The 21,363-nt window shown below is 44.1% G+C and overlaps 1 protein-coding gene and 1 long non-coding RNA gene across 4 annotated transcripts in view; one reads left to right on the top strand and one right to left on the bottom strand.

Moving 5' to 3' along the window:
- LOC135242718 (uncharacterized) overlaps positions 1 to 21,363 on the bottom strand; it is a 32,994-nt gene that overhangs the window by 3,494 nt on the left and 8,137 nt on the right. The window contains exons 3-4 of one of the 3 annotated variants that reach the window (XR_010326442.1): positions 20,193 to 20,271; positions 8,995 to 9,060 (exon numbers count right to left, since the gene is read on the bottom strand). This is a non-coding gene — a long non-coding RNA (uncharacterized LOC135242718). Of the gene's footprint in view, positions 1 to 8,994; positions 9,061 to 17,789; positions 19,441 to 20,192; positions 20,272 to 21,363 lie in introns of those variants that run through there. The other 2 variants (XR_010326444.1, XR_010326443.1) reach the window with 2 other exon arrangements.
- Positions 1,738 to 17,697, top strand: crabp1a (cellular retinoic acid binding protein 1a). Its single transcript, XM_064313932.1, has 4 exons — positions 1,738 to 1,995; positions 4,965 to 5,143; positions 11,868 to 11,981; positions 17,359 to 17,697. The coding sequence occupies exons 1-4, from the start codon at positions 1,923 to 1,925 to the stop codon at positions 17,407 to 17,409; spliced, it is 417 nt and encodes a 138-aa protein (XP_064170002.1). The 5' UTR covers positions 1,738 to 1,922; the 3' UTR covers positions 17,410 to 17,697.

Genomic DNA, 21,363 nt, shown 5'->3' on the forward strand with positions numbered 1-21,363 from the left:
CCTAACATACTCCAGCAAGGCTACACTACTATGAAGTGCATGAAAATTGTGATATGCAGTATTAGAACATCCTATTAGAATACATTCCTGTCTTTGCTTTGTGCTGTTTATTTGCTTAAAATTAATATTATAGATTAAAGTCATGAAGAAATTATAATCCCACCAAGAGCAGCAGGATGCCAAGAAGTTGTTGTTGTTGTTGGTCCCCTAATTGTGCAAACATCAGAGGAACACGTGTCTCTTATGTAACTCAGACAGGAGAACAGTCTTTAAGTCATTGAGTGGATCGACCATTTACCCACTAAAGACAAACATTTAAAAGTTAAAATGAAATCAAATAACACCTCTGTGAAATTTTACAGAGTAGGCAAATTGTCACATCAGGCACAGCAATTAATGCCAGGAGAACTGCTGCATTTTATGTGCCACAATTAACAGTGGCAGGAGCGATAACTTCATGAATACATTCTGAAGGTTTTCCAGCTTTTAGGAAATTAATATGGCCAAAAACAGCATCCTAGATCCAGGAGAAATAAATCCTTACATGTTCCCCAAATGCTCACTACTGTGTAGGAGGTCTCAGTAGTTTGGAGTCCCAGTTAAAAAATGTTCAGAAATTACAGTGGCAGTGTGCGGAAGATCATGATAAATTAAAATAAATCAAACTGACACACCACAGACATATGGCCCAGAGAGCTGAAATATAGTGCCAAACACACTTCAGACCAGTTACTGTAAAGATGAATTGGTGTAAACCTGTGTGATCTGTTTCTCCTCAGTCTAGCCTTTTCATGAAGTTGCCAGAGTAAAGATAATTTTAGTATATGGCGCAGAGTATGTGTGCGTGTGTGAAACAGTGTGCCCAGTCTATACATCTTGGCTGCAGGCACACTCCCCCTAGGGGGAACTGTAGGCAATGCACCCAACAGGGAGGGGACGATTTATATTGTGGGCGCTCTCCTACCCTCACTCTCCACATTCAGTTGTGCCACAGGCAACAAGTCCCTGTTTCAACGCCTCTTACCACAGCTTATTTATGATGAGACTCAAGATGTAGGCTCAAAGATCAGATGAATCAAATATAGATTTAAGAAACACTGAGGACCTCAGTTTTTTCCAGCCCTAACCATTCCTGGAATAACATAATCTTCAGAATGAGGTTTAGTATGACAGCATGTGCATACCATAGCACCATGCAAGCACACAAACGCATAAGAGTTTGGATGCAATCAGAGGGCCTGATCAAATGCAGCTGTTAGAAAGGCTTTTGCATCTCGGTGGCTCTCTGTGAGAAATGCAGGAAAGAGGAGCAGCTTGTGAAGGAATATAAGATCACAGCTGTTTCACCCTCTACTGCGTGTGCGTCCCTCTGGCAGTGCATTAATCACAAAGCCCAGGCCCTGCAGTCTGACTGAGATCCTTGAGCACGTATATAACTGCAAACATGACTTTCGAAAAATGCTAAAATGACAGAGCACACCGGCTTCCCCTTCAGCCTCTAACACAGCTGGCTGAACAGTTAAATTGTGTGCAGAAAACTGATGGAGAGAGAAGGAAAGTATGCCATTAATAAAGAGCACATTCTGATCACCATTAATAAATGCTGACAGGCGGGGGGGGGTCTCCTGTTAGCCGGGCAGGGGGATTGGGGGTGGGCTTGTCTGAATATTGGGACAGGTCCTTCAGGGGGAGGGCACTGCCTGAATCAGACTCAAGACTATAACTAGTGGCACGGATCAGGGCTGAGACACTCTGAGAGGGAGAGAGAGCCTAGCTGTGAGAGAGAGACTGACAGAGAGGAGGTGTAAGAGAAAGGAGAGAGAGAGAGAGAGAGCACTGGTTAGAGAGCAGAGCACTGGGGAGCAGAGCACCAAGAGGCAGGTTCTTCTTTAGGCAGAGCCTCCACCACCGGCCCCAGAAAAATGCCTCCCAACTTCGCCGGCACCTGGAAAATGAAGAGCAGTGAGCATTTCGATGAACTTCTGAAAGCCCTCGGTAAGCCCTTCCACATTTCTTTCCTTTTCATTTTTTTCCCTTTTCTTTTCTCATTCGATACCTCGCATGTCCCTGTGTGGATGTCCCTGCATGTGCTCGACAATCCATCACACGCACCTAAAAAATAAAAAAAAGCTCCCCTTTCTCTCCTCGGATGGATTGCCTCACTTCCAACCAAAATAAAAAAGGAGAGAAGAATTATTAACATCCTGTCGGAGGGGATCTCTCAAACGGCGGTGGGAATCCTGCGATGGAGGGATTCCAATTAAACAGGCATTGTATTGTTTTGTCGGGGGGTCCAGTCACGCATTAGGAGGGGTATTATGCATGTTAAACATTAAACTGGGGCATGCTTTGCCACTGTCACCCTGGCTCTGTGCAGCCAGATGGATAGCCTGCTCTCCCCTCTTTTGTTTCCTGCACTCATATTTGGGCTTTATTCTGAGGCTCAGAAGGGAAGGAGACGATTGCGCTCAGGGGATCAGTTCATGTAGGTCATCCATTCTCACACTGGCTCTCTGGCAGAGGCTGCAGAGTGGAATTATGACAGCAGACGCGCTCTTATTTACCCCAGCAAAGGCAGCCTCTGCCGCCTGCTCTCTAGGTCCCCACGAGCTGCACGTTGACAGGATACAAAAACATGAACAGGTGCAGCCTCAGATGTGGGACACTTGGAAAGATGCCAGTGTCCTTTTTCTCTTATTTCATTATTTAGAAAATGTATGAACACAAATGACCGGTGACAGTGTCTTTCCGAGAAGTTGACATGTGCTGTTCTTAAACTTCCGCTGAGCACAATATGCCGTTAGCTTCTTGGTACTTGAGAGAAAGACCCAAGTCAGCATGTGTGAAAAACCTCAGACCAGGCTGCCAGGACGCTCGACCTGCTAAGACACTGTTGCAGTGTGTGGATGCACCTATGGTCCCGTATGGAATCCAGGCTGTTCCAGGGACACAGCGGCATCACATGACTGCCTGCAGGCTATCAGGCCAGGGAGGGAGGGGTTCAGTTGGCAGGACTGTCCAAGCCTCATCGCACAAGAGGGACTCCTCTTGCTGATCCACAGCCTGCAGTCTGCAGTCCCTGACTGAGCAGGGCTACGCATGACTATGTGGCTCTGTTGGTGAACTGCCGGGTGAAAAGAAACAGTCACTTGCAGCATGTCTGCACCCTTCTGAATTGACAAAGGATGCTACTGCAATAAGAATGCAAGACCTACTAATAGAACCAGCCTTTCCATATAGGCAGGGTAAAATTTGGGTAATAAAGATAAATTGAGGTCAGCAGTTACTGCCCATTTTAGAGAATGCTTGATGATTAACTTCCTCTGTCAAATTCCAGGACACATTTCATTTATACCTCATTAACACTACAGGGATTCTTGCGTCGGACCGGAAAGTCCCCAGATTCCAGCCTCAGTGTGACAGCTCAACACAGCCAGCCTAAGTGTGAAGTGCTTTCAGACAGGATGCCACCATCCTCATAAATATGCCATTTCAAATTTTACAGGAGGGATCTGGTGAAAAGCATCATGGATTTCTCCCCTCAGTAAACAAGGACAAGTTAAGCTGCAGATCTGAAATTAAAAGCAGTCATAACAAAATTTTGCTTTTAACTATAGTTGGAAACTGTTCTTACCCTGTACATGCAAGTTCGTACATCCATTACGACTAACATGTCTTCTGTTCAGTGTTCAGGGGTTCAAGAGCACAGTTCTCACAAGTTAAGACTGTCCGGGCCAAATGCTTTGGGCTGCAGACGTATGAAGAATGGTTTCACTAGGACTGATTAGAGCACGTTTCACTGCAGTCAGTTTGAACTTATTATAAGCAGGCAAAATTAGTTTTAAGATCCACTGTAGGGGGCACAGACAGGCAAACAGGGTATCACTGCCTGACCAAGTACTGCACACACACATGCAAAGGCACACACAAACTCCACTTGCAACAGACAGCTCTGGGGTTCAGCTAAGTCTTGTCAGCTATAAACGTTATTTTAACGCGCTAACTGTCCTGAACCCGTTTGGCGGCTGTTCTGCTGGATGAACAAGTGTGCCAGTTTTAATAAGGACCCATCCATTAGTGGCGTTTACCTTCATGCTGTTTCTGCATGTCACAGACCATGTTTAATGTATATGTAAAGGTTTGACCAATAACGTATTGCCAATATTTAATCTCCTTCGTATAATCAATTATAGGATATCCCATTCTCTAGATAGAAGTCTATACATCACATTAATGCAGATTTAATTGTAGCCATCTGTATTAATCACTTCATGCGCCCCATGTGGCTAACAGGGTGAGCATTACGGTGCTGCTGCACTGAAACCCCACTGCCCCCCCATTGCTGCCTCCCTAATTTAGCTACGTAAGACGCGTCTGTAGCCCACTGTGGCAGAGGAACTGGCAGAATTGGGATGAAATGTTCCCTCCAGAGAAGACGCTGCTAAGACGAGCCCCAGACCCGCCCGGGGCGATGCGGCGGAGGAGGCGAGATAAGCCGCTTGTGTCTGGCTGTGGGCAGAGAGCTGGCACAAAGGGGTGTCTGTGCCCACAAATTAAGGCAGGGGGTGTATGGCAGCAAAGAGACGGGGTTTACGGGTTTGACGCTAATCTCAAAAGAGCCATGAATGTTAACAGGACACACCCTCCATTCTGATCCATTCCACTGAGTTGGAATGAGGGCAGATAAGATCCATTCGGCTGATTCACTTCACTGACTCACTCACTCACTGAAGGAAATCTAAAGTGATGCAACAGAGTGCAAAACAGGCTCAGTCCAAAACATCCAAATCAACAAACACTGAATCAATACAGAAGCACCTCCTCCCCACTGCACCACAAAGGGGGACAGACAGACTGGACATGGCGGCAGGGGGGATTGTAAATTCGGAGGGGGGGTAGAGGCAGACAGACAGACAGATGGATCCAGCGGGCCGCTCATTAACCCTGGTGCTGTGCCCCCCCAGGCGTAAACGCCATGCTGAGGAAGGTGGCGGGGGCGGCGGCCTCTAAGCCCCACGTGGAGATCCGCCAGGACGGGGAGCAGTTCTACATAAAGACCTCCACCACCGTGCGCACCACAGAGATCAACTTCCACGTGGGCCAGGAGTTTGACGAGGAGACGGTGGACGGGAGGAAGTGCAGGGTAAGTGGTAAAGGGAGGGGGAGTCTCAGTGACTGTCAGGGGTATTAAAGGGCACAGATCCCCCATTACGGTGGAGGGAAAGTTCTCCATTTGGAGACTAAGCTGCCAAGCTATTTCTTAATGTAGCTATTCATGTAAAATTAATATAGGTACCATTAACTCATCTGACTCAAGATCATGTCTTGGGAGATGATTTAAGGATGCCATGTCCCTCCGAGCATTGGACTTCCAGCATGACATCTTTTAAAATTCATGAACACAGCTGGTTACTGGTAAAATAAATATATAGCTGCCCTAAGCTTTATCATAAATACAGAGATGCTACAGCATGGTTCTTAATGGCCCACATGGGATCTGGGAAGACTAGCGCAGTCATAAGGCACTGAGGTGATTAGCGATAGCATACAGAAGAGAGACAACAGAGCATGAATGTGCAGAGTCAGCAGACAGGAGATTAACAGCATGGCCAGAATTATAACCATAATAACCATAATGGTAAACCATGATGGCCATCTATCCTTTGCTAGAAGTTACATAGGAGAATTTGTCATTTTCTTTCAACAGTCTCACAGTCTGTCCCTTTAAAAGGCTCTGCCTCTGCAGCACTGTTTAAGCATGGCTCTGCTTGCAGAGGTGTCCTGTGTGGCTTGCTGTAGCAATGTGCCCTACAGGTCCAGATTAAATCCTGACCACATTAATGTGAGCTGTACCTGGGAGCGTGTGACTAGCTGTAGTGTTAAGCAGAGAGGGAGGGGGAGTTTCATTTGGCAGTGCATCTCTCGCCTCATCTTTCTCTAACGGTTCCTCTGTTTGGTTAGATGTGTGCAATCTGCCTCCAAAATTTAAGGAGAAATCTGCAATGACTGGATGGCTGCACAGTTGTGATTAAGCATTGAAAACCTGAAGGCTGGTAGTGCTTCTGTTACGGACACGCTCTGGAACAATCACAGATGTGTAGCCACAGGCAAGACCGAGAGCCGAATGATTAATCAATTTCAAGCCTGCAGACAAACTCTATAAAACATTTATATACAGCCAGCAGTCTTTTCAGCTTTTAATACAATCACTCTGATATTTCATTAAATAAAGCCACTATTCACAGAGGACTAGTTTTCCTGATGTCCCCAAAGTATTTTTCCTAATAACTCAACAAAGGTAATCTCTGTGAAAACTAAACAAAAAAATCTCAGGGGCTTCCCAAGAATGATTTCAGTACAATTTCCCAAGAACTATTTCATATTTCTTGTGTAAATTAAAAATGTTCATTAATGCTACTATGACATGATAATTTACCTTTAAAAAGCTTAAGCACTAGAGAAAATGAAACATAAAACAATAAAAAGTATTTCAAAAAATGTTTAAAAAAAGTCAAATGAAGTGGTAAAAACATTAGAAGGACCAAAAACAAAAAGTTTAAAAAAAAAAAAAATTATTACAATAAATAGTAAAAAAGGAAAGAAGCACTATGAACTTTCCATCTAAAACAATAGCGCTTTTACCGTTTCCTTTACTTTAATATCCTTTAACAGTGTGAATTTTAGCAAATAAATCTATTTAAATGGCCTGTTGAACTGACAATACTACAAACCTCAAAAAATGATGAGACTCGATGTGCCCCTGCATGCTGTACATCATATTCTTCAGACATTTTTACTTAATGAATAAAAGCATCTCCTGCTTCCACCGTCACTCAGTTATTAAAATAAGTTTTTGAAGCAGGAATTAGTTAAGTGCAAGGTATTATTTATTTAAAATAATAATAACACATTTATGCACCTCCCCCCCCCCTTTGTTCTGTAATGAACGTAAGCATAATAAAAAAATAAAATAAAAATAAAAATTTTTTTAAAAACTAGTAACTAGAAATAGATAAATACAGCAGGTTTTGCTAGGGGTCCACTGCAGTTTGAAAACTATGAGAAAGAACAAACATTTTTACTGTGAATGAAACCAATGTAGGTTGCTGCACACACTCCATGTTAGGAAAGAAAGGGTTGATTAAACAGGAAGAACTGCAAGAAAGAGAAAGAGAGAATGCGGAGGAAGAAGTTCTTAATATTTCAGCTCTAGCAGTGTGCAACTGTATGAAAATACTATTATATTGCTTGTTTTTTTCTGTTAATCTTTTAAAACGTAATATTGGCTTATTGACATCACTGTCTTTGATACTATTAAGATGGTCATCTAGCAGAGGGTGCAGATTAATTGTCTGTTTTAATTTTATTTTAACTGTAAAAAAAAAAATGGTAAAATGAAATGAAATGAAATATCTTTGGCCAGATCCCCTCATGGATAAGAACAGCTGTCAGTCGATCAGAATGCTCTCTACATTCATTCAATAGTTTAAGGAAAACACATAGTTAAGAAACACAAAGCTTATTTATGTAATATGTATTTCAAAGATAAAAAAGCACTCTTGTTTCTCATTGGTCCATATAAGTGCATTGATAGTGACACGGTTTTCTTTATTTCTGGCACTAATGAAATCTTAAATGAGATGTAGGCAAAAGGCCACAGGGATGAATAGGCTCTGACTCATCACTGCTGGATCCACAGGCACAGAATAATCACATTCACCGTGGTGCCTCTGAATCTGTCCACTAATCACATAAGGGATAAAAATCGCACGGGTGTCTCATTTTTTATGGCATTTTTACCTCACTGCGAAACAGCTAAAGAGCACAGAGTAAGGAAAAGCTGAGCCGCTATGGAAAAACCCAAACGAAGAGTGTGAGAGTGAGTGTCAGAGTAACTGCATCTGAGAGTGGGGTCTGAGTGTGAGAGTGAGTGTCAGAGTAACTGCATCTGAGAGTGAGGTCTGAGTGTGAGAGTGAGTGTCAGAGTAACTGCATCTGAGAGTGGGGTCTGAGTGTGAGAGTGAGTGTCAGAGTAACTGCATCTGAGAGTGGGGTCTGAGTGTGAGAGTGAGTGTCAGAGTAACTGCATCTGAGAGTGAGGTCTGAGTGGGGAGGAGTGTAGAGTAAATGCACTGAGAGTGGGTCTGAGTGTGAGGTGAGTGCAGAGTACGCATCGAGAGGTCGAGTGAGAGTGAGTGGGAGAGTGTGGTGGTGACGGTTGATGCAGATAATCAGCCTGCCCGTCGGTGTGCTAATCGCCCCTGATCAGTGAGAAAGTGTGGCTTAGCGCAGCATGCGTTCTGGGCTAGCCAGATTAGCCACCGCAGGGCCAGGCCCGTGGAAAAGGGGATTACACCAGAGGCAGAATTGTTAACACTGGCACAAGGTTAAAAGCTCTCCATAATCTGCCAGTCTAGAGAATATCTACTGGGACTGTATCACTTATAGAGGCTTATGTCTGCTGGGGGGGCGGGGGGCGGGGGGGGGGGGCTGCCATGAATATGGGTCTCCAGTCGGCCAGTTCTGATAAACTGCTGGCCCTCCTGCTAGCGATGGTAACGCAGGAGCGAGAAAGGGTCGGATGGATGCAGAATGCATTATGCTGATCCTGTTTCACATCTTCACGCTCCCAAAGAGCGATTTAGCGCTAGCATGCTCACGTGGTTCCCTAATGCCGGCCGTCTGACTTTTACAGGCCGTATGTGTGTGTGCCCTTTTGCCTTGTCCTCAAAATGTATTTCAATGACATAAAGACTTCCAGTGCTTAAGAAAACATACAACTATACAATACAAACTGTTGAGTTATCAGCACCATGGACTGAAATATAAATGGATTATGGCACAGAACAGAAAATAATAAAGTTAATTCTAGGCAAAAGCCTTTCAATCCACCCGTTTTTTTCCTTTTACTAAACACAAAACCTGCTGCACTTTGACAAATTGAGACTTTTTGCCTGGCCGGTTGCTATAGAGACAGACTGGAGAATTACTCACCTGCCCAGGGGAAAGAGAGACGTTGCTGAGCAGACTCCACCACAGAAAGAAGGGCGTGTCGCAGAGCTGTGAGGAAGATGAGAAAAAAGCCCTCTTCAGATTCCCAGGGAAGACCATCACAGAAAACCCCTGGTCTAAAACAACTTTGCTGTTGTTTCTGGAGCAATAAAATGTTCGTGCTAGCGATGCGAAGTCTTAACTGAGACAGAAAGAACATCACTGCAGGAATAAAACTGTAACAGTGCACTGGGAAAATCAATGCAGGTAGTGACAGCTTCTAAAGTAATCGTGTTTGTCAACACTATAGCATATCTTATTGTTCAGATATTATTTTTCAAAACTGGGGACAAACCCCATCACAAAAGAACCGTGTTTTCACAAGGCGTTAGTCTTAGACTGCTCTGAAAGTTTACAATGCTTTTATGAGGAAATCCCACAGTAAAACCAGCAATGGAAATTCAGGACACGAGGACAATTGGCATTAAATTGACCATAACAACTTAACAAGGAGCGCATAAAATGGTTTGACGCTGGCAGAAAAAACAGAGCTCTGTGCTTTCATCTAGTTTGCCCTTTTCTGATGAGGGATGATGGAAACAGCACTGTTATAATCCACGCAGAAAACCAGCAATGTTCCAGTAAAAACCCCATGCTCAGCTGCATGGAAACACACATGACCGACAAAAACCAACAGCAAGCGAAAACTCTGAGATACTGAAAAAAGCAGATACTGAAAAAAGGAAAAAACAGAAAAAAAAGCAAATGAGGGAGAGAGTGTGTGTGTGTGTGAGAGAGAGAGAGAGAGAGAGAGAGAGAGGGTACAGGGGAAACTCAACTGCAGTGTTCTCATGCTCTTTAATATTCTGCTCACTGGCCCAGCACAGTCTGGCCTGCGGCTCTGTTCCACACCTCTGATATGCTGATGAACACTTTGATCTGGTTAAGAGGCAAACTGTCACTACAACAGCTCAGCTTCTAATGTGGTACTGTCGGTGTGGCAATATGGAGGACGAGTCAGGCAACAGGCTGGAGCACCACATGGAGCAGGTACTGATCCCCATCAAGGTTTAACACAAAGTCATGGCACTGGTTATGACTGGGAGTGGCCAATCAGGTTTAGCACCCGGAAAGGGCAAGAAAGTTGGGTGAGTAAATAATAAATACGTATTTGGTAAGTAAGAGGCCAGATTTGTGTGCAGCCATTGACTATACAAAAAATACAAACAAAACAGTTGATCACACGTAAAGAGGAATGTGTTTTTTGTGAAAACGTTATTTAGGACCATTTTACAATTTATAATGATGAAAACAAACAAAACAAAGTTCCATTAACGTATGTGATAGAAGACATACACAGGTGAAAATGTGACATCCTGTAGTAATAATAATAATAATAATAATAATAACAACAATAATAAAATAATTTTTAAAAATAAAATAAAAATAAATAAATAATAATAATAATACTTGCACGATTAGCTGAAGGTTAGATCTCAGATTTAAACCCCTAGACCACAGAACTACATTACAATTTGAACAGCTACCTGAACCTGGGTTAGACTCCAGATAAGCAGGCTGCAATTGGCCATGTGAGCTTCGGCTGACTTTAAATGTAATATTGGAAATTAAACTTCAATAGACTGTCATAAAACCTCTGACTGGGTGCTCGTCACAGAGATAGACGGCATGCCAAATTTAGTGAGGTTATCAATAATAAGAATGATAATAATAATAATAATAATAACAATAATACAAATAATAATAATAATAATAATAAATGACAAGTAATTAGCGAAACTAAGAGGATGACACAGATGGTAGATCACTTGTTAATTTTCTGGTGGATATCCAAAGAGAGATTGTTCATTTTAGTGAGACAGTTACAGAAATGTAAAAATATGCCACTCTCTAGACTGGGAACTTTAGACTTTAGTGCAGTTCACCATGTACTCCTGAATACCTGTAATGTGAAATAGCAGGACATTTGAGGACACACTGAAACTCGGTTACTGTGGCAAAATCTTTACAGCACGATGTATGTATGACATGCATAGCCTAGATAGACTTGTCAAGGCCATCAACTTTTTCACAATAAAATGTCTGATAAAAAATTAAGCATATTAACAAAAGATCAGGGTCAAGGGGATCACCTTCAAAGCTGCATGACTGTTTCAGCTCAGTGAGGTTAATGGGCTTCTGCTCTGATTAACACACAGCTGTCTGATCCTCATTTGATTTCTAGATGTAATTTGTGACATTTAAAGTAGATTAAATCCCCAACATTCATGCTTCTGCATACACTCAAAATATTGTGACATTAAATGCATTTTGTAGGGGTCCTAACCTTTTAATTTGGAGAAGATTTGGGAAAGTGTTTTCTCTACAGAAAAACAGACCAATAATGAAGTCATCAAGATTTCTGAGAAGGTCCCAAAGCCATTATTATCATACAGGATTTAATGAAGAATATTTATTTCAGCAGTCTGTTAGACCCAGTGGAGGATGGGGATCAGGGGACTGTTGAGACAGAACTCTGGAGTTCCCCATCAGGAACACACACAGACAGACCACAGTGAGCTGGACCAGACATTGATTAGACACAGACCAAGATGAGAATGTGCCCTGCCCTTGTTAAACAGGACAGTGTGGTCTCACTGGGTGGGAGTTAGGGTCTGCTTGTGTGTGTGTGTGTGTGTGTGTGGTGGGGGGAGGGTTGCCATGGAACTGTCTTTAACCTCCCATTTGTCTCTTCGTGTCTGTCCTGGGCTCTGATAAGATGACAGTCCTGTTGTGGCGAACCGTCGCCGGGTATGTTGCTAGGGGTGGGAAGTATACGGCACCATGCCCAGCCCTGATTTGCTCTCGCCCTACAGAGCTTGCCCACATGGGAGACAGAGAACAAGATATACTGTAAACAGACACTACTGGACGGAGATGGCCCCAAGACCTACTGGACAAGAGAGCTGAGGGGTGACGAGCTAATCCTGGTGAGAACTGCCAACCGTTGTACTGTGCATCCGTTTTTTCTGCAAAATGTGCAGCTTTGAAACCACTGCGATCACTCAATGCTAAACCACGGGGCAAAGAGATTCAGTCAGCCACAGTTTTATGACACCTCAAAAATCACAACTTCAAGAACCCCATTGATCCTGCGTTAATACCAATGCCCGATAGTGGGCTGTTTTGTAATGACATCATGGTAACCATAGCAGGTGAGAGCTCGTAATCTATTCCAGGCACTTGTTACGGGGATTCCCTCTCAAGCACTTGCCACTGTAAGGCCTTTCTCGAAAAGACATGCATTGTGTCAGTAAGCCAAAATGGGACCTACCAGGCCACCATATCCAAACTAACTTTTGTCCCCCGCTCCTCATTTGTGGTATAGAGAACGCACTCACTGCCTGTACACATCTGCTCCGTTTGGTTTTACGGGCCATATGGACAGCAGTAAATGGAACCAATAAACGAGGATGCCATTTTATTAGTGCTGCGCATATCCTCCTCTGTGAATCTTAGCAATCCCAGAGGGGAATCAAGAATGTTCCGCTCTAGTAATGAAAGGACAGTGGAGAGAGGCGCTCTATTCAGGACACAGGGAGTTTGTTCAGAGGCAGAGCCTGAGAATGGAAGAAGATAAAATGTGTAATAACACACACTGAACAAGGAAGTCTGCGCAGCAAATGACTCATAACCACTAATATCCAAGCCTTGTTTAATGAAAAACAAGGCTTGGATGGGGGTTGAGGGTGGACGACAGCACAATGTGAGTTGTGTGAAGTCTTTAGTTCAATTCATGTGCTGCCTGTACACTCATAGTACTTAGCCTGGGCAGCTGTAAACACTACAGTTATTATCCACAAAAAGCTCAGAAGAACAGCTTTATGTGTCTGTGCTGAAAGCAAGTCTGCAGATTGTACAGTAAATTACAGGCTAAGGAGCAATATAATCTTAGGCAGGAGAACCAGATGCGAATATCCTATCGCTGCAGGGATCCCCAAGATGGCCTGGGGGCCAAATCCAGCCCTGTTAAGCTGTTCACCAGCCTAGTGCTAGCACTTAAAATTACTAGGGCTGGGATGATAAGAAAATTTGAAGAATCCAGAAACTGGGACAAAATTATCAATAAATATTGATATTTTTATTATTTTAACTGAAGATATATTCAACAGTTCAATATTCAAATATGTCTAGATTCACCACCTGTAGTTTTGATTTGTGTCCAGAGACATTAGTCTCAGGACTAAACACATGAAACTATAAGAAATCTCCTTAAAGCAATATCATCTTCAGTTAAAGAATTATTGAATGCAGCAAAAACTACCAGCAGGAACAGTATCTGCGACTAAGCATCTGTTTTTGTTCAGAAAGAGACTTGTGTCCGCATTCTTTAGTTTCTAACAGGGCCTGAATTTGTTTAGAATTGGTCCTGCCTTACTAAACACTGTTTGCAGATCTGGGGACCATACAACAAGAAAGATTTAGAGGCTCTGGAAAAGGTTCAAAGAAGGGCAACCAAATGGATTCCTGGTATGAAAGATAAAAGCTAAGAGGAAAGACTTAAGATGCTTAATCTCTTCAATCTTAGTAAAAGGAGACTTAGCTTTGATTTGATTGAAGCTTAACAAAGTGAAATGGTGAGTATTATTGGGCTGAATGACCTGTTCTCATTATTATGTTATGTTATTTTTATTTATGCATGAAAAAAATAATACTTTATCTTGCTTATCAATTTCACGTTATCAATAATTTTCAATAAATTGATAAGTGGTCCCAGCCCTAAAATTGACCAATGTCATTTCTAACTGTCACGTTTACAATTTAATTAATCAAAAATCAAAGCTTCAGTCTTGTTAACTCATTGTTTTGCTGGAGTTGGAACAGGCAATGAAATAACTTGAGTGCTACCATCAATATTGATAACCACTGCCCAGTGCTCTACAGAGCAATCAGTCATGCATAAACAAAAGCTAATGCAGCTACACAAACCTGAGGCAGCAATACACCGACGTTTCCCAGTAAACCCAGCCAGTAAACGCAGGACCCATGTTCATTTTTATAAAGATAGTTATGTGAGATAAGAAATGAAATCATTTTTTGTTCTAAGAAATTGATGAGGAATATTTACACATCTTAAATATGGCAGGTTTCCAGAAACTCTGAGTGAATCCATTCCTGAAAAAGGAATTCCCCTCCAAGTACTGAGTATGAACCCATACAATGTGTTTTTCATTAACAGATATGCTCATCCAGGGTGACTAACACAGCTTGTCTTGCCCATCATAATTTACAGTATGCATTTACTAAAGCAACTCAGCTCATGTTTAGTGCTGTACTGTACCTCACTCAGGGGCACAGCAGCACTGTCCTGTGTGGGATTTGAACCTGCAAATCTTCTGACTCAGTCAGGCCGGGTTCTCAAATAATTACTGAGCAGGCCATAAATAATATTCTTAAGGCTAAAGCAGATACAGTGGTATGATAAAGATGTTTTAAGTTTTACTTTATCTGATTGTCCACACTATACAGAAACCAAAAATGGTCAAGACATTTCCAAACCGGATTAGAACAAGACCACCTCATAGATACTTTCAAAGGCATTAATGACTGAAACACAAACATAAGAACCGAAGAGGACAGTAATAACTCATGCCTATTCTCTTAGGATAAGACTTTCAACGAGAAGGAAAGACTTAATCAAACATAATCAAAAGAGAGCACACCTCCAAAGAGAAGAACAGTTCTGTCTAAAGTGTGTATTTTCCACACACGCTGTGTCACACAAGTAGGGGAGTACAGTCTCCATCTTACTCTAGCATGTCAGCAGCTCAGCCGAAGAAAATATGATTAGCTAAAATAATAATAAAACAAAACTCATAAAAACATATGTAGTTTTCTTGTGAATCAGTACTTGCAAGGGTGAAATGTTCTCTGCAGACCATGGCCATGCCACAGAGGCCATCTCTGGGTAAGGCCAGTGTTCCTCCGTGGTGAAGGCAGATAATATCTCTGTATAAGGCCAGCAGAGCTGGGATCCCATAGCGCAGGCCGTTAAGCCCTTGGCTGCACCACATGCCTGCTCACACTAATGTGCTTAATTGATCATGTTGGAAATGCCAGTGGAGCCAGCCGGCCATTGGGGTTGGGGGGTGGGCCCCGGCCCGCCCTCCCCCCGCTCTCTGTAATGTCTCCCCCGACACCCCCGTGCACACAGCAGATGGCCCCATCTTAACGCCATCCTTCAAAGCTGTGCGAGACTTCCTGGCCCTGGTTTCCTGTCTCCGGGAGCCCTGCTCTGGGATGCAGATGCTCCCCGGCGCTGGCAGACGCTCCGCAGCGCTCCTGCAGCGCTCCTCATGCGCCAATAAATCTTCTGGGCGTGACGTGCAGGGGCAGACCGGGCCGGAGGAGTCCCGGTCTCATCCCCCTCCAGCAGCTGCTCCGGGACTGCCTCCACACGCCCCAGGTGGGCTGACAGTTCCTTAATTACTCACCGTCACATGACAGAGGAGAACGCGGCCAATACCGGCTGTCACAGCTAAATACGCGCTGTGTCTCAGCGCATTTACACACTTTAGAATTGAGGCTTGTTCTGCAACTGAAGAAGTCCTTAAAATGGCTGCGCCTGGGTGCTGAAACGCAGGCAGAAGCAAATCCAGCGGTAATGTGCATGCTGCTGCTCCTTTTGCTGCTAAAATTGGTCTCTTAAAGGTGCAGTAAGTTTTTAGAACACTTTTGTTCATATTTGGTTAAATTTCCTTCACATCCTGCCAGATATCAATAAATTATATGCTCTTAAAAAATCTGGTCTCTCTGACAGCCCCAAGCTCTGAAATCAGCCACTCTAAATTTCATTGTACCTGAATCTTAACAACCAATCAGGACAGCTCTCTGCAAGGACGCCAATCAGGATAGCTCTCAGCGTGTCAATAATGTGTTCACAGCGCTATCAGAGCAGAGATACAGCAGAGAGGGTGCCATACCTAGCTAGTAGCCTAGAAAACAAAACAAGAATGGCAGAAAAAATATGCCAAGATTACCAGTTCCACCTTTGACTACAATGGCGTATACTGATTTAAAAAAACAAGAAAAGAAAGACTGTTGTTGAAAAGATTATGACCAAAAGAGACAAGACTCGAGTGAACATCGGTTCAGCTTTTCAGTGAGAGTTCAGGGACTTGAAGTCTGTATAAGTAATGCTGAGCTTGCAGTATTTCTGCTGGACATGGATATTAGACGATGTTGCATGTTCTATTTCTGTTGGAATTTTTTTTATCACCCCAAACTATCCAGCTAACATAGCTAAAAAAATGTTACCTAGTTAGCTGAAGTATTTAGTCCACTCTTATAGCTATGCTGTACGTTAGGTGTTATCTTGTAGCATATCTGAAGCTAGTTATGTTTATAGCTACCTCTGCTGTTCAAGCAAAAGAAAAAAAAAGCCAGGTGCCCTTAGTAATGATTATTTGACTGACGCTTTGCCCGTAACTTCGTCTGGGTCTCATACAAGCAAAACTGCCTGTTTCTGCATTTATCGACTGTTGTTAGCCCATAGCTGTAAATAAATACTATTGCTATGTTCATTGTTTACGTTCATTAGGATGACATTATGAGCCTTATTTTCTACCTGTGAATGAGGCATGATGTGCTTCACTCTCCCTACTTTACTTTTCAATGCTCTTGTCCTCACTACAATGACACACAGTGAGTTAAGGGGAGGGGGTGGATCCTTTTTTTCAAAATCTCCCTCTTGCTCAAGCCTACATACTGCAACTAATTCCAATTTTCTTGAGTTCTGAGCACGATAACAGACTCTACAGTGAACACAGCTAAAGAGGGCAGGCAAATCTGTAACAAGCAGCTTGTCCTGTATTAAAGGACATGATTCAGCAGGGGAATTTACACATTATTGAAATATTGCTTCTGAATCCAAGTGCAACAGAGTGAAGACATTATGATTAAAAGTGAAAGCTGCCCACAGACCGAATATGTGGGATTGTGTCAAACCAAATAGACTAAATATGCAGGACTGACATCGAGAGGCCAATACAAACACTATGCAGGCTCAGATTGCAAATACAAACTATAATTTGGAGGAAATGCAGCAAGACTGCATTCCTTCAGTCAACACGTATACAAAAAATGCATATGCAAGTAACATTAAGTAATCAAGCTGTTCTAATTTGACTCCCTTTGGACAGTTTGATGTTAAATCTGGTGCACATATCACCAGTTAAGTTATGCTCCTTGGAACTGAGGCTGAGTGATGAGAACGCATTCACTGCTGAAGCGTTTACCCCTGTCATGTTCCAAGTGGGCGACGATGGACAACTCTTACTGTGTTTCTCTTGTTCTTTGTGTTGAAAGACCTTCGGAGCGGACGACGTTGTGTGCACAAGGATTTACATGCGGGAATGAAGGCTTTCCGGTGAGGACCGGGATCAGAAGACAGACGTTCAGTCCTAAACCACCCCCCCCCCCCACCTCCCATACTCAAAGCAGATATGCATCTCAAGTGCAGAGAGCCTCCTGCAGCTCACAGCCTCCACACATTACTCAGTGCTGATTGTTACGGTTCTGCAATAACTGCGCTTCTGTAGCACCCCTCCCTGTCCCCTCTCTCCTGTTCCCTCTTTTTATTTGTATGTTAGATGTGTGTGTGTCCGTGTTGCAAACTAAATTCAGAAATTAAACGATACAAAAGCAGTTGTATTGCACTTATTGTACTTCCTTCTACATCGTGTTTCAATGTTGATCTATACGAAAAATAAAACACAAAAAAACAGTGTGAAAATAAATGGCATTATTCAAATGAATGCATGGCTCAATGTCACAGATGTGCTGAAGTATTCAGTCATCACAAAACCATATTTCTCCTCATGATTCAATATGACACACTGGAGCTGTGTCTCCACAGGGCTCTGAGCAATGACAGAGCGGCTAGTTTAAGACGCTGTGACGAGACTGCACGGCCACATGAGGGATGTGTGGCGAGGGATGCCACGCTAAGCCCTGCGGGGTCTGTCTGGCGTAGTCACGCTCCACACGCTCGCGGGATCCGTACGCGCGACTTTGTCGGACGGCTATGGCGGCCCCCGGTTCTCCCGCGGCTCCTGCCAGCGTCGCCCCTCCTCGCTGGCGCGCGCCAAGCCGCTCTAACCGCAGCCATTCTTCACCCGCGCCGCAGAGGCGCTAACACTCCCACGACGCTCCGCCAGGCGCGATTAAAGAAAAAAAGAGGGATGAGAGAGGGAGCCGGGAGATAAGCCACCGCCCGCGGAGAACGCAGAACTCATGCAGCCTTTCTCCTTCTGATAGGACAGCATGTTTGCAGCGTAACAGATTAATCCAGAGCCGTTCTGTTCATGGTTATGAGGACTTTATTATCAGCAATTATCCTGTCTGTGCACCAGCCAGAAAAGACGCTTACACTGGCAGGAAACAGTCTATTTATACTCTCCCTGTTGGAAAACTGGGCAATTTAACGCGTGAGGTTAAAGTTCCATACATTTTGCCATGTCATATCCCTACTGAATTGCCTACATTTCTAGACTGAAAAAAATGAAACAAAATTATCAAATGAAAAATCCTCAGTTTATGGCATTACCAGAAATGAAGCATTTCAACTTCCCAGCGGCGTTTCACAGAGCAGCCCGTTTTAAAAATGAACTTCTTTCCAGATGTGACAAAAAAGCAATTGCTGTGTAATTTAAGGTTCCATGCGCACATCCATTTACTCATTTACCAGAGCCTACTTCTCTGCTGCCTGGTAAGGATGCAGCCCTGGGATCTGCAGAGAGGGGTGATACGGTGTTAGCAGTGATTACAGGAAGCACGGGTGGGTGGAAATGCATAAACAACCATGGTGCATGACTCAAGCAGGAAACAACAGCGGTTTGAAGAGATTAAAGCGAAATGCGCCTGCCAATGTTAGCCAGAAGAGAGAAAAGCCCATTTTCACATGAAACCCAGTTCTGGGAGTTCCTGCAGCCGTGTGTGAGGCAGCCTTCTTCCTGGGCCTACATTCAGGACAAGGTCAGATAAACCCAGGGGAAGATGAGAGAGAGACTCTAGGCCCCAGCTGAGAAGCACATCCATATGGATACGTCCTCACTTAGGTCTCCATGCAGGCTGCTGGATGGTAGTGAGGTGCCTGAGGGGCAACAGACGGGGTGCTGAAAGGTCTGGCGGGTGGAGTGGCAAAAGAGACAGAAGAGAAGTACGCTCTGTGAAGGAGGGCAGAGAGACACACTGCTGTTCCACATGTTTCTGACCCGTCAGCACCGCCATTAGGACTAAAGCACCAAGCTACGTCAAAACGGCTGGGGCCCCTGTGGTCCAGGTTTGCTAATCTACCACAAGTCCAAGGGTGCTTGTCTCTTTGTTTGGCTTTGTTTTGCAGCTACCAGGTTGCTCTGCAGTGGCATCTGTGACGGTGATGTCAGAGATCTGGCAGGACAGGAGGGAAAAAGCGGGGGCTATTAGGCCACTGACAGTAACCCAATACACACCGACATCCAAACACATTTTTTTTTCCATTTTCAGTTCATTGACCTTCAAAAACGATGCAGCTGGAGCCACAGGGCTTCCCACAAGCCTTTGGTCAGTACTTCCACTCCGTAACTGAACTGATTAAGACAATTAGCGAAGTAAGAGACCCGAGTCTGTCGCATTGGCTCTGATGAAAGACAAGTTTGCTTAAGGACAGCTTTGATTCTGCAGGGAGTTCACTTTGCCATCTGCATGGGAAACTCATTAGAAAAAGAAATCCAGCAACAATCCCTGCCCAAATGAAGGGTGCGTCACCGACAGCAAAAAAAGAAAATCTGTCCGAGTTATCACGGCTGCCAGAGGGATGAAAAGCCTGGGTTTCATCGCTCTGCGAGGCCAGGCAGCTCCCATTTTTCTCTGCCACAGCAGCCCTGCTTTTTGACCTGGTATTTAGTGAAAGAATGCATTTCCCCTCCAGTGAGTCACAATGGTACAGGAGCGGGGCCCAGGGGAGAGCACGCTGGGATGTTCGTTTAATGACGAGCCGCGGCCTCTCAGCGTGCCCCACGCATCTGAATAAAGCGATTGTGATTTCCCCTCCGTCCGCTCTGCTATGGGGTCTCGACACAGGCCCGGTCCAAACAGTAGCCCCTCTGTCTGGGCCAGTCACTAGCCCCCCTCTCGGTCCATACGTTTTAGCTCATACTCACTCTTGGTTTAGCCTCCACCGCCGATCCCAAGGGAGCGTGGATTTGGGGTGGGTGAGAATCACCAAAGCCCCCGTCCCGTCTGTGCGTGGGAAAAGCGAGACAATTAGTGCCATGATTGTCTGGGTGACGTCAAACCCAGGCCAACTCGAGCAATGCCCCCGCACCGCACACAGCGCTCTGCGTGAGACTGCCGCTGCTTTGAAGATTTCCAAAGAAAAAGAAAACAATGATGCAACTTCCTCCATAATGAACTACAGACCTAAAGCATGATTAAGTGGACCCATCTGGGATCACTGCACACCTCAGCCAGACCACTGACAGCAGGTTATTTCACCACTTCATCATTCCTTTCACAGACCAGAGAAAGATGCCACCCACCCCGCCCTCTCTCACACTGCGTGAGTATAAGCACTTTTTCATCTTTCTCTAGCATAGGCATACCACAGAAGTTCAAGTCACAATTCTACAGACCCCAGCTCCTTTTTCCACCATTAAAGTGTGCCGAGGCCAGGGATACTGAAATCTGGCCCTCATGGCTTAAATCAGTCTCTCATTAGAGGGGAGGAATGAAAACCAGCAGAAGGGCTGGTCCTGAGGGCCAGATTTGAGTATCACTGGCTGCCCTAGGCAGTGTATCCGAATGTCCCTACAGCCGTTTCATTCTCATTTGTGTATCGGGGGAAGCTTGATCCTCTTTTTCAAATTTCCACTGAAGCCGATGTGCATGCGGCAAAGATTTTCTTTTGCATCACTGGAAAGTTAAACAAGATGAGTCAAAGTTTCATTTGGGAGAACTGGACGCTGCTGATGGGTTTAAAGGCAGGCCTCAGGTTCCTGTCTCTTGTCTTCTTTCTTCTCTTCTTTCCTAGCGTTTCAATTCCACCTCTAACAGGATGATGTAATTCCACAATCAGACAGGACAGGAGATGTTATGCATGTGAAAGGCTGACTCGTGCTTCCTGTGGGTACTGTTGGTAACCAGAAATGTTGCCAAGAACAATAGTGACCGTCGTTCCAGGTAGAAGCAGATCCGAAGTTAGTGTTTAAAATCAGGAAGCATTTATTATACAGAAAGCCAGCAACAGGGATTCACAAGAATGTCCAATTCAACTGTTGGAGTTTGTGGAGTTTATACAGTTACATTTACATATATTCAAATTTGTGCGCAGAA

The sequence above is a fragment of the Anguilla rostrata genome, chromosome 16 (assembly GCF_018555375.3).
Source record: "Anguilla rostrata isolate EN2019 chromosome 16, ASM1855537v3, whole genome shotgun sequence".
In the NCBI taxonomy this organism is placed as follows: domain Eukaryota; kingdom Metazoa; phylum Chordata; class Actinopteri; order Anguilliformes; family Anguillidae; genus Anguilla; species Anguilla rostrata.

What these genes read in the sequence shown, in the direction of transcription:
- crabp1a (XM_064313932.1), top strand. Translation starts at nt 1,923, where the DNA reads ATGCCTCCCAACTTCGCCGGCACCTGGAAAATGAAGAGCAGTGAGCAT. An exon ending in TGAACTTCTGAAAGCCCTCG is followed by an intron (nt 1,996 to 4,964) that starts GTAAGCCCTTCC and finishes GTGCCCCCCCAG; the next exon opens with GCGTAAACGCCATGCTGAGG. An exon ending in GGGGTGACGAGCTAATCCTG is followed by an intron (nt 11,982 to 17,358) that starts GTGAGAACTGCC and finishes TTGTGTTGAAAG; the next exon opens with ACCTTCGGAGCGGACGACGT.